At 40.3% G+C, this 12,377-nt stretch overlaps 1 protein-coding gene across 7 annotated transcripts in view; it reads right to left on the bottom strand.

Annotated features, from left to right (window-relative positions):
- The window catches only part of CMC1 (C-X9-C motif containing 1), a 78,580-nt gene extending 66,210 nt beyond the window's left edge, over window positions 1-12,370 (bottom strand). For 2 of the 7 annotated variants that reach the window (XM_045387069.2, XM_045387067.2), the window contains exon 1: window positions 12,146-12,370. In XM_045387069.2, coding sequence (XP_045243004.1) covers window positions 12,146-12,164 — 19 coding nt within the window. In that variant the 5' untranslated portion in view covers window positions 12,165-12,370. Of the gene's footprint in view, window positions 1-164; window positions 200-8,325; window positions 8,414-12,145 lie in introns of all 7 variants that reach the window. The other 5 variants (XM_065539820.1, XM_045387066.2, XM_045387068.2 and 2 more) reach the window with 5 other exon arrangements.
- Window positions 12,371-12,377: the final 7 nt, after the last annotated feature.

Genomic DNA, 12,377 nt, shown 5'->3' on the forward strand with positions numbered 1-12,377 from the left:
AAAGACAACAGTGAAGCAAATCAGAATATTACAGAGTCTTTAATAGGAAAGAATGTGATATATGAAGGGCAAGCTATGCCCTTTCAATAATGAAAACATTCTAATTTAACTAATTTGATACTTAGGTAATGCCACTTTTTAAAAAATTTACTAGTTACACTTACTTCTTCTTGAAGACAGTTTGGTGCTACTGTTTACTCTGTAGGAAAAACATGAAAAATGCTTGTAATAAACTTGCAACAATGTTCTCATTAGCAGTAGTTTCTATATTTGGGTCCCTCTTGTTTGTTTAGCTTTTTGGGGGGAGTATTTTTGGGGTTTTTTGGGTTTTGTTTTTGTTTTTTGAGACACAGTACTACTCTGCCACCCAGGACAGGGCGCAATGGCGTGATCACAGCTCACTGCGGCTTCTGCCTCCCAGGTTTAAGTGATCCTCCTATCTCAGTCTCCCAAGTAGTTGGAAACACAGGCACACATCAATACATCAAGCTAATTTTTTTCTGTGTATTTTATAGAGATGGGATCTCACTATGTTTCCCAGGCTGGTCTCAAACTCCTGGACTCAAGTGATCCACCCACTTCAGCCTCCCAAATGCTGGGATTACAGGAGTGAGCTACCAACTCCTACTGGCCCCTCTTCTTTACTAGCTATGAAGAGCTTCAAAAGGCAGAGCCCCAGGAAGAAGGCATGATGTACAATATAATGAGACCAGAGTTCTCAATTGTTAGTTCTCACTAAGTGCTTCACACCAGGAATCTAGGCAGACACCAGTTTGCCTCAACAGCACAAAGATATGTATGCTCATGACCAGATATTCCTCTTGCCAGTCTGTTCATACCTTCTTGCTATAATGACAGAGTAAAATGAGGAAGGGTAAAGGAAGTGACATCTTAGAATAGGAAAATTCACCTTCTTCCCTTCAAGCCATACTTGAACTGACAAAACAAAAACAAAAAGGGAAATCAAGACTAGGAGAGATGTTTTTTCCCCCACAATGCTCCAGCCTGTCTATGTCTGTGAAACCTGGAGATGAGGGCAATGAATATAAACAGTCTTCATAACAGTTCTCGCAGGTATTTTGATTTCATTTTGCAGATAAAGAAGTAGAGGCTCACAGAGGTGAAATGAACCAAGCCTCTAATAAAGTGCCAGTGCCAAGATCATGTAACCTAGGTTCTAAACCTTCAATGACACCACCATGCACATTGAGTGGTGGCCTTAGGACACTTAAGCAAACACGGCTAAGTGAGCTTCCACCATTATGCTGAAGCAGGGAAACAACCCTTAGACAGTAAGTTTGTGATTCAGAAGCACCACTTGAATAAGCAATATTCAAAAATTCATAGTTCTCAATTTTTTATCAGAAAGTAAAATCAAAGGGAATTCTGATTCTGCTTCCTACCATGGGAAAAAAAAAATGTTTTAAAGCAAGAGGAGCAATTTGTCAGTTGGTTGAAAAACACATTTAAAGGGAATAAACATCAAATATTAGGTCAGCCACTAACAATCTAATTTTGTATAAACTCAAATGCTTACAAAATACGGAAAGTACATCAGTGAGGTAGATGTGCCTATTTCTGCTTAGCTTCTGGGTCAAGTACCACCCATATCCCACAATAGTATGCTTCATCTGAGCTTCTCTGTCCTATCAGCTTTCACTGTTAATTAACCACCTTGTTCACACTAGATGTGCCCATTTCCCAATAGCACCTATTTCTTGGACCTCAGATTCTGCAGATTGCTAGGTGTGAAAACTTCCTCTTCCACCCACACTGCTTTAACCAAGAAGAGGCCAGAAAGGGACAACATATTTAAAAGTATACCAAAGCAGGAAATTAACTTATGCAATAAGACATGCCAATTTTAGAACTGTGTTACAACCGCCATTGTGGCCATACTTTCTTAAATGAACAAGTTTCACATTTACTTTATTTGGTAAAACTTCAAGACTGTCTTTGCCCCTACAAGCACAATTTCCCACTGATATCCAGTAGAAAATCAGCAGTGTTATGGGACAGGAGCAGACATTTGACAAAGTAATAAATGACAGCATACCTGTGGCCTTCTTAGCAACACATTGCCTGATTTACTTGTTTTTCTCATACGAATCTAGAAGACTGTGTAATATTCTCAACACTATGAATGTTCCTCAAGCCTCTGTCCACCCTGTTACTACTGGTTCTTTTATCTTACAATATTTCATAGAATTCCTATAAAGAAAATATAATACTTTGATAATGGGATAGGAGAATTATTTTTATATTATATTTTTATATTGAATTATTTTATTTTTCACTTCTTTCAAAGACTCAGCCTTTGCTCAAATCACATCATCTTTCTTGGTATGGCTTCAGAGCTAATCTGAAGTAAACATGAAAACCAGTTCCATAATATAACTGTTTTGGGGTGGGAGCAATATGGTTTGCCCCCACCAAATCTCATGTTGAAATTTGATCTCCAGTGTGACAGTGTAAGGAGGTGGCGCCCAGTGGGATGTGTTTGGGTCATGAGGGCAGACATCTCATGAATGACTTTGTGTCCTTCTAGCAGTAATGAATTCCTGCTCTTGCTAGAGTGGACTAGTTCTTCAGAGTGGGCTGGTTCTCAGAGAAATTGACTAGTTCTCAAGAGACTGGGTTGTTGTAAAAGTCAGTATGCCTCTCACGTTTCGTCCCTCTTCACACATGCTCGCTTCGTCTTTGGTCTTCTCTGCCATGTTCTGACACAGCATAAATGCTCTCATCAGAAGCCAAGCAGATGCCATGCTTCCTGTACAGCTTGCAGAACTGTGAGCTAAATACACCCCTTTCTTTACAAATTACTCATCCTAAGGTATTCCTTTATAGCAACACAAAACAAACCAAGACAAGGGAAGAGGCAGCATTTCCCAGAATGATCATCTATCACCTTCACCAGACTGTCTCTGGTTAAACTTTGGCTTAAATTCAAATTAACTTTCAGAACAAAGATTTGCCAAAATGAGGATATTAAGATAAGTGTACTGAAGAATCTGGAAGGAAATCTTAAAGGGGTTTCAAAAATATCCTGAACAATGGTAACAATATTAGAAGTATACACACTTTCAAGGTAATATCTGCACTTAATCCTCCTGGGGCAATCCCACAAGGTTCCACCTTTAAAGATGGTGTTTATGATACTGAGTTCTCAGTGCTCCTCTCTATCTCCAACTCTCCACATTTTCAACTATCTACTGGTGGTTTCTAAGTCCCACCAGCATCTCAATTCCAACTTAAATTTTCTACAATGTAAACTCTCATTTTGCCAACCTAGTGGTTATTTTACCCTTCTTACCTGAAAAATCAGCTTACAGCTATATAGTACACAGAAGCAACACGATAGTATTTACAGAAAGAAGAAAAGGGTGGTGGATGGAACTGGTTTACAAACATCATCTCATTTAGAAGCAGGTATAAAGAAACTAAGACTCAGAAAGCTCAAAGCAATCGTGCATTACCCAGCAAGTAACAGGTAAAGCCAAACTCTAGTTCAATCTCGGTCTTTGTTTTCCATCTTCTACCTCTTATTTTTTGTTATCAAAGTTTACTTATTTAAAACTCAATTCAACATTTCTCCATCCCAAAGTTCTTCCTGACCTCAGCACTAAAATGTGATTTCTCCTTTCTCTAACCCCAAGATTTTGCCTGCACTCGTTCTGTTGCTATAACCACACCAGGACTTAAACACATCATATCACACTATATATGCAATCTTCTCCTGCTAGATCACTGGTTGGCATGAATTGAATTGTGTTTACCATTCTCCAAATTCATATGTTGAATCCCTAACCCCCAATGTGACTGTATCTGGAGATAGTGCTTCTGAGAGGTAATTAAGGTCAAATGAGGTCATAAAGGTGAGGCCTTAATTCGATAGGATTAGTGGCCTCATAAGAGGCAGAGGGCTCTCTCTTCTTCTCCCTCTCTCCTCCTCCTCCTCCTCCAACCTCCTCTTCCCCCATCCCTCCCCGCTCACCACCATGTAAACACACAGGGAGAAGGCAGCCATCTGCAAGTCAGGAAAAGAGTCCTTGCCAGCAACCAAATCTGCCTGCCCCTTGGTCTTGAATTTCCTAGACTCTAGAATAGTAAAAAAATTAATGTACGTTTTTTAAGCCACCCAGTCTATGTTGTGTGGGTCATTCAGTCAGTCTACGAGATTTTATTATGGCAGCCTGAGTAGACTAAGAAAGATTTCGGTACCAGAAGCTCTCAACCTTGGCTGTACCAAAGAACCACCTGAGAGGACTGTACAAAATTCTTAACGCTTGGGCTGCACCCCAGACCAGTTAAATCAGAAATGCTGGGGTAAAAGCCAGGCATTGATATTTTTTAAGGCTCCCCAAATAATTATAATATGCAGCTAGACTGAGAACTACTGCGAGTAACAGTTAAGTTTAATGAGGTCAGAGACCACATCTAACTCATCTTTGTAATTCCCTCTAACTCCTAGCATACGGTAAATATGCAATAAAATTGTTGTAATGCTTAACAAATGACACATATATTTAAAAGACTTTTAGTGTTTGATAGTTACGGATATACTGTAAACAAATACGTATGTACCTATTATGTACCAATCACCACACCAGGAATTGTGTATACAATAACGAATCAGTCAAGCAAGGTTCCTTATTCTGCAGCATAAACATGTGACACTCTACATTCCAATTAGTCATGTTTAGGTAATTAACGTATCTTTTGATCTGTAAGAATCTCCCTGTAACAGTTCTTTAGCAGAACACAATGCAGGATGGTAAACACCACATTTTTAACAATTTTTTCCTTCAATCTTCTTACTTAAAAATGCAAAAATAGGCCGGGCGCAGTGGCTCACACCTGTAATCCCAGCACTTTGGGAGGCCAAGGCGGGTGGATCATGAGAGGAGATCAAGACCATCCTGGTTAACACAGTGAAACCCTGTCTCTACTAAAAATACAAAAAAAAAATTAGCCAGGCATGGTGGCGGACACCTGTAGTCCCAGCTACTTGGGAGGCTGAGGCAGGAGAATGACGTGAACCCAAGAGGCGGAGCTTGCAGTGAGCCGAGATCTGGCCACAGCACTCCAGCCTGGGCGACAGAGTAAGACTCTGTCTCAAAAAAAAGAAAAAATGCAAAAAATAGAATAGGGGATTGTGGGGGAGAATGTTAACTTGGGTATCAATAGTTTTATTTGAGTACAATTTTGTTTGGTCTACTTATATCAAATACAAGGTAATACTTCTCATATTTTTGACATCTACAGATATCAAAAACACAGAATTTTACACATATGATTTTAACACCCCAAACAAAAAATTAAAAAAGATACTAATCCAGGCAACAATACATAATCTTGAATTTATTTCTGTGTGGCGTCAAGAACCCCTTGAGACCTAGGACAAGTATTAATATTTAGAATCATAGAAGTTTAAGGTTTGAAACAACCTTAGCGATTACCGGATATCTCTTTCCCTACTTCTCATCCTCAAATCTCATATTATGTCATTAAGGACAGGTTAATGACAAAGTCTGAAACAATAAGTCAGGCTTACTAACTCCCAAATTCGGTGTTGATTCCACAACAGTACACTGCCTCCCTGGGAGTAGGTGGCCAATCCTCTATAATCTAGGTGAAATTAACTGACCTATCCTTTTACCTAGTCTCTAACGAATTTAAAGAGGTGGATTTGTATGAAAAATATTACACAGGTAGAATATTCCTATTCTTCAAGTCATGTTTTTCTTTATTTCTCCAATTATTTGTTACATATAGGCACATCATATCTGTAGGTTTCCTTTTATTCATCAAAGAAAAGGACTTTATATCTAAAATACGATATTTTGGTGGCGTTTTTAATCCTAAACCTTAACAAAAAATTTTTAACTGGAGGTGGTAGCAATCAGGAAAAGCCCCCTAAGACACTGATTTTAAATTGAGTTGTGGAAATGAACAAGAATTCGGTAGACTTGGGGGTAGGGAAGACGGGGGAAATTCTAGAGAGAACAGTACATACGATGGCCTAGAAAACAACAAAAAAAGTACAGCTTAGCCTACCTTAGGTATATCTTAAGCCAGTGTTATTCAAACTTGTTAACCACAACCTGTGACACTTTACTGGATGCAGTACACACACCTGTGTGTATGTACACATGTGTGCAAATACCCATTCCTATCTGACCTGTCACAATCTGAAATCTCACTGTCCTAAGATTCCTAATAGATTCAGATAAATTATTTTTAGGACAGAGCTGGTATCCCTCCTGCAGCAGAGAATGTTGGAGCATTCATACCTGCAACCTTATTAGGACTGCCCCTGGCCATGGTAGCCCTTTGCTGTTTTCCTTGCTGCTGTCCCTCTCCCAACTCCTGCAGTTACCAATGACTGAAAAGTGGCATGAAAGCCCAGCTCCCTTGCCTCCAAGGCACAATAAACTGTATGTACCATGTGGTACATCAGAGCTGATTAGGCTAAGACCTGAAACCACACCCTTGCTCAGATTTTTCCCCTTCCCTCTCCTATTTTCCTTACTCTGTTACAGGGTTTGTTTTTTTTTTTTTTTTTCCTAAAGGCAATCCATTAATAAGTCACCCAAATTATATTCTGTTCTAGTGACCAGCTCTTACTCTCTAATACTGTGCCCATCTAAAAGGAACCAGGGCTTCTCAGAGAAATAAGTAATTCTACGGATTGGCCAGGGTAGGTACAAGATGAAGCAGTGATATCTTGTAAGAGGGAATAAAAAGAAAATGCTCAAAAAAATGGTGACAGCACATGACAAACATCCAGAAGCTAGTTTGAAGGGAACTCTGGCCAAATCTGGGGAAACTCGAGCACAAAAAATAATTATGTACATTAAAAGAGTATAAACCATTGAAAATACAGGAATTCATGAGTCCTTACCAAAAATACCAATAATAAATTCACAAATAAATGAAAATGAAACAAAGCAATCTCTTGCTTACAGTAAAATGTCAACAACCATCTAGTAAATGTGAAGGGAGTGTGCTGGAGGTAGAAAATCATTTTTTTGCAACCATTATGGGAAAGACTGAATCAGGTTAAAAAAAAAAAAAAAAAAAAAAAAAAAAAAAAAAAAAGAACCCTAAATCAAAGGGAAATATTTGCTGAGAAGCAAATATTTACAAGGTCTTAACCTTCCCACAGATTAGTTATTAATTGCAAAACAGAGAAAATACACAACAAAACAGGGCAAAACCTTCAGTGGGCAATCAAAATTAACATCACCTATGAGAAACAGATACCATGTGCCTCCAGATGGGATACTCTGGAAAGACACATCACGTATGCCATATGTAGCTGAGATCAAGGTTATTCTTGATCTAAAGAAAAGTCAGATCAACACAAAGTGAAGAGAGTTCTGTTTGTCACTGCCTTACCTAAAAGCTTACAGTGTCTTCCCATTGTTCTTAGTATAAAATTCAAAATCCTTGAAATGGTTTACAGGTCACTTCATGCTTCAGAACTGAAATCCCAACCCCCACCCCACTGCCATGGCACACACTCCTCTTTGATCTCAATTTTTCTTTCTTATGGTCTTTGCTTAAGGCTGTGTTTTTCAAATTTCACAGAGCAACCATCAGAGAGTTGTTAATCTAATGAGACAAAAATAATGTATTTTCTATGGCAAATACACTTTTAATTTATAAATATACAAAATGTAGATGTTAAACAAGTCTTTTTTCTTTTGTTCTGAGCCACCAATGTAATTTATGTCTAAGAAGATACTCTAGAGATATAGAGGCAATAATAAAATCAAAATTTTTCTTATAGGCCAGGCAAAGTGGCTTATGCCTATAATCCCAGGACTTTGGAAGGCCAAGGCAGGCAGAGCACTTGAGCCCAGGAGTTCAAGACCAGCCTGAGCAACACGGCAAAACCCCATCAAAACAAAAATAAAAAACAAAATATTTTTCTAATCAACTCCACAACCTTTTACATATTAAACACACAATTCTCAAAAAAGATTCTTCAAGTTTGTTTAGATGTCTAACTTAAAAAGTAAAATTTTCTAGTAAATGTAAGTGCTAGTACTGTGCCTGTACCCCTAAAGCTAATTTACCTACATTCCCACAGGAACCACTAAAAGAACCCCCACTTGGAGTACTGAAACCCAAATGCTCCAAGAATATCCATAATGAAATCCTCCCAAGACACATATACCTTAAACACCTTCTCATAGAATGTCATGAAATCCGTGACCCCACTTTCCACCCCCTAAACCCTATCTCTGTCCCATTTCCTCCTTTTATTAGGTCCCCGGAAGAAAACAGCAATAGAAGGACACAGGGACACACACACACCTGATTAAGGAAACTTCCCTTAGGCTGCCATGCCCCATCCTGCATAAGTAGAGAAGGAATCCATGTTGACACAGGGAAGAGAACCTAACTAAAATGGGGAAAGGTCAAAGAAGGGAGAAAGGAATTACTTCTAGTTGATAGAGAAAGTGAAAAATCAGATTTATCAGGTGCAGGTTTCTATGGGCCATCATCTGAGAATAAAATCATGTCTGAAAATTTGTCCAGAACGTGGCAATAAGCAAAGAGTGTTATTACTGCTACATTAACAAAAAGGAAAACAGTGTAACTAAAACTACGTGTAAGCCTGTAACCTGCATTTCATCATTGGATTCACAGTTTCTTGAGGAAAACAGAGACCCTACAAAGTTAATTAAAAGTTCCTGCCAAATGAAAATCAAGCTTCTATAAAGATCACAGAAAATACAAAATACACCAATAGGAAAACAGATTTTGCTAAACAAACCTCATTTGGTGTATCTATTAGTCATTTACTCAATATGGGCAAATACCATCGTGGGCTGTACAAAGCAGTAAAACATCAAAATGTGAAACTAAGCTTCAACGTACGAACCAAATAAACACGAAATTTAAAAACAAAACAAAAAACAAAACAAACAAACAAAAAAACTGGCTTCCATACACTTTATTCTGGAATTTAGACAGACAAAACAATTTAGGGGGAAAAAAAAAAATCTTCCTACTTGCTGACTCCACTTTTTTACTTTCCATGGCTTCCATTCCTTCCTTTGATGAAGTTTCCAATAATCACATTGTTAGATTCAACCATGACCTTCCACCCAGCTGCTGACGTAAAAAAAACTGGAATTATCCCTATTTCCCCCCTTTCTTGTTTTTGTTTGTTTGTTTGTTTGGAGATGAATTATCCCTATTTCCTTTTTTTTTTTTTTTTTTTTTTGAGACAAAGTCTCACTCTGTGACCCAAGCTGGAGCGCAGTGGCGCAATCTCGGCTCACTGCAACCGCTGCCTTCCAGGCTCAAATTCTCATGCCTCAGCCTCCCAAGTAGCTGGGACTATAGGTGTGCACCACCACGCCTGGCTAATTTTTTTGTATTTTAGTAGAGACGAGTTTTCAACATGTTGCCCAGGTGGTCTCGAACTCCTGAGCTCATGCAATCCGCCTGCCTCGGCCTCCCAAAGCGTTGGGATTATGGGCATGAGCCACGGTGCCCAGATGCTATTTCCTCCCTTTCTCTCACCATCCTTATTCAATGCAACAGCAGGTCCTGTCAATTTCTCCTCATGATGCTGTATATTTCTGTCCATCTTTCTATTACCATCTTTGGCTAAGATACAAACATATTTGGCCTGGACTACTGCTCCCATCTCTTAACCTGTCTCCCTTCTGCCACTTATTACCTGACCCCTCTACAATGCATGCTACCACTGTAGTCAGGGTAATAAACACACAAATTATGTTACTGCCCTCTTTAAAAGATTCTAAAGGCGTTTGATGACATTAGAAATAATCCAAATGTTTTATTATCACAGCCAGCCTTTGAGGCCTTGCAGCCTCTGCAATATCTAGGCATTTAGCTACCACCCACTTTCCCAGTATCTTTCCTTATGGATCCCCTCCACACTCTGACCCACATTCAAGTTAAATATTTGCTACTTGATGGTCTAGCACACTTTGCCTAGCTTCCTCTCATCCCTCAGATTCCAATTCAAATGACACTTCTTCATAAAGCTCTTCACTGACTAATCTCTTCACCATCTACCACATGACATTATTTTCTTCATGTTTATCACAATCTGTAAAAATGTGTGTGTGTGTGTGCCCACGCACGTGTCTGTGTAGAAGGAGAAGGGGGTGTTAATTGTCTTTTTCTACCACTAGATAAGCTTTATTGAAGCAGGGATTTTGTTTGTCCTATATACTACTGTTCCCTAGGGCCCAGAACAATACGGGCCATATACCAGACACTCAACAAGTCTTTGTTTAATCAATACTCAAAAGGTGGCATGGTCTACAGCGCTGGACTGGAAATGAAATTACCTAGGTTCTAACCAGACTTGATTCAACCAGCAACTAGCTGTGCAGCCTTGGGTACAACACAAGATTGGAGTGGCTTATGAGTAACTGGAAGGTAAGCAAGTGAAGACAGCAAGTATGAAGATTTTTCTCCCAAATTTCCTTGTCTAAATTCAAAAATTATAGATATATGGAAATCTTTAACCTCTCTCAGTCTCAATCTCCTCATCTATATGAGATGACTTTATATGTCACTTCAAGTTCAGAAATACCATAATTAGGCTGGGTGTGGTGGCTCACACCTATAATCCCAGCACTTTGGGAGGCTGAGGCAGGCAGATCACTTGAGGTCAGGAGTTCCAGGCCAGCCTGGCCATCATGGCAAAACCCCATCTCTACTAAAAATACAAAAATTAGCCGGGTGTGGTGGCGGGTGCCTGTAATCCCAGCTACTCGGGAGGCTGTGGTGGGAGAATTGCTTGAACCCAGCAGGCGGAGGTTGCAGTCAGACGAGATCGCGCCACTGCACTCCAGCCTGGGCTACAGAGTGAGACTCCGTCCCACTAAAATAAAAAAAAGAAAAAAAGAAATACCATAAATTATATGGGACTAAACCTGAACCTTCCTTACTCACCCCTCACTTACACCCTACCCCTTCTACCTTCAAGAACGAAATCATAGTAGTCATCCTGAAACCAAGCATCGCACAGTGCACTTTATTATCTAAACCTTTGCTCATGGAGCTGCTCTTCTCCAGTTCCAAACACTGGAAATTCCATCCCTCAAAGCCCAGATCAACTGCTGTTTCATAATCACCTAGTCCAAAATGAACATGATCATTGTGTTCCAAAACTCCTCTATGCTTCAAATTAGAGTATTCCCTGATCTACCACTACCTGCTGGACTAGTCACTTAACTTCTCTTCGCCTCGGTTTCCTAATCTGTAAAATGGAGCTAAAGGAACCTACCATATCACATACTGTTGGATAACACAGAATACTTAGCATGGTAATAATGTGTTCAATTAAAACATTATTTCTGTGCTACATATATTTTTCATGCTCCTTGAAGGCTCCGAAAGAGCATTTCCCATTTCTGAATCTCCCAAGTTTGACACCATTTCACCTCTCAATGTTTTGACTTTTTGTATCCATAAAATGAAAGAAATGGACTAGACCAATTACCATTCCCTCCAAAACTGTTATCTATTCCCTTGCAAGAATAGCCTAAAGCAAAGATACTGCAGGTCACCTTTCACAAGGACGGGAATTCGAGGGGACGTAAACTATTGCTGCAAACGGAAGTGGTTGGAAGCAAGGAGATTAAAACAACATTCAAGACTTTGAAGATCCTTCCCAAAGAAACTGACTCTTGCCACAGTGATGGATCCTTTGAAATGTGTTTTTAAGTTGGGTTACAAGGATGAACTCGGGGTCCATGAACTCCCAAACAGAAATGTAAAACTGTGCGCCAGAACAAATATAAAAATTTTTCTGGGGCCAGAGTGTCTGCACCATACATTAAATGAGTCTGTGCCCTTAAGGGGCGAAAAGAGGGTGACAATGAAGAGACGAGTCGCGTTAAGTAAGAAACCACAATGCATGAGAGTTTAGACAACAAAAGCAACCTCAGCTAACCATAACCCCCAACAAGTGAGAAGATGACCTAAGACTGGGTGAAGCAGACGCCGAGCGTGAGGAGACGCTGGTGGAAGCAATGCCACCCAAAGCTCTGCACCTTTCCCAGGTCGGTCTCCAGCCCGCACGGCCCGCGGTGTGAGACCCAGGGCAAAGCCCCTCGGCAAACCCCGTTTCCCGCCCCGGTACCTGCGGGGTCGAGCGCCATCTCGGCGGGCCGAGAAGAAGCCGGCCGTTTGGCGGCTCCGGGGCAAGCGGGGAGGGGAGTGGAGGGGAGGGACTTGGGCTCGGACGCACGTGCGACCTCCTGGAGCTTCCCACAACAGAAACGTGGGCCCTTGGCATAGCACAGCCAGGCCCCGTTCTCTCTTCCTTCCCAGGTTCCTACTTCCGCCGCCCGTTGCGCCTGCGCTCTGCCGGC

The sequence above is a fragment of the Macaca fascicularis genome, chromosome 2 (genome assembly GCF_037993035.2).
Source record: "Macaca fascicularis isolate 582-1 chromosome 2, T2T-MFA8v1.1".
NCBI lineage: Eukaryota > Metazoa > Chordata > Mammalia > Primates > Cercopithecidae > Macaca > Macaca fascicularis.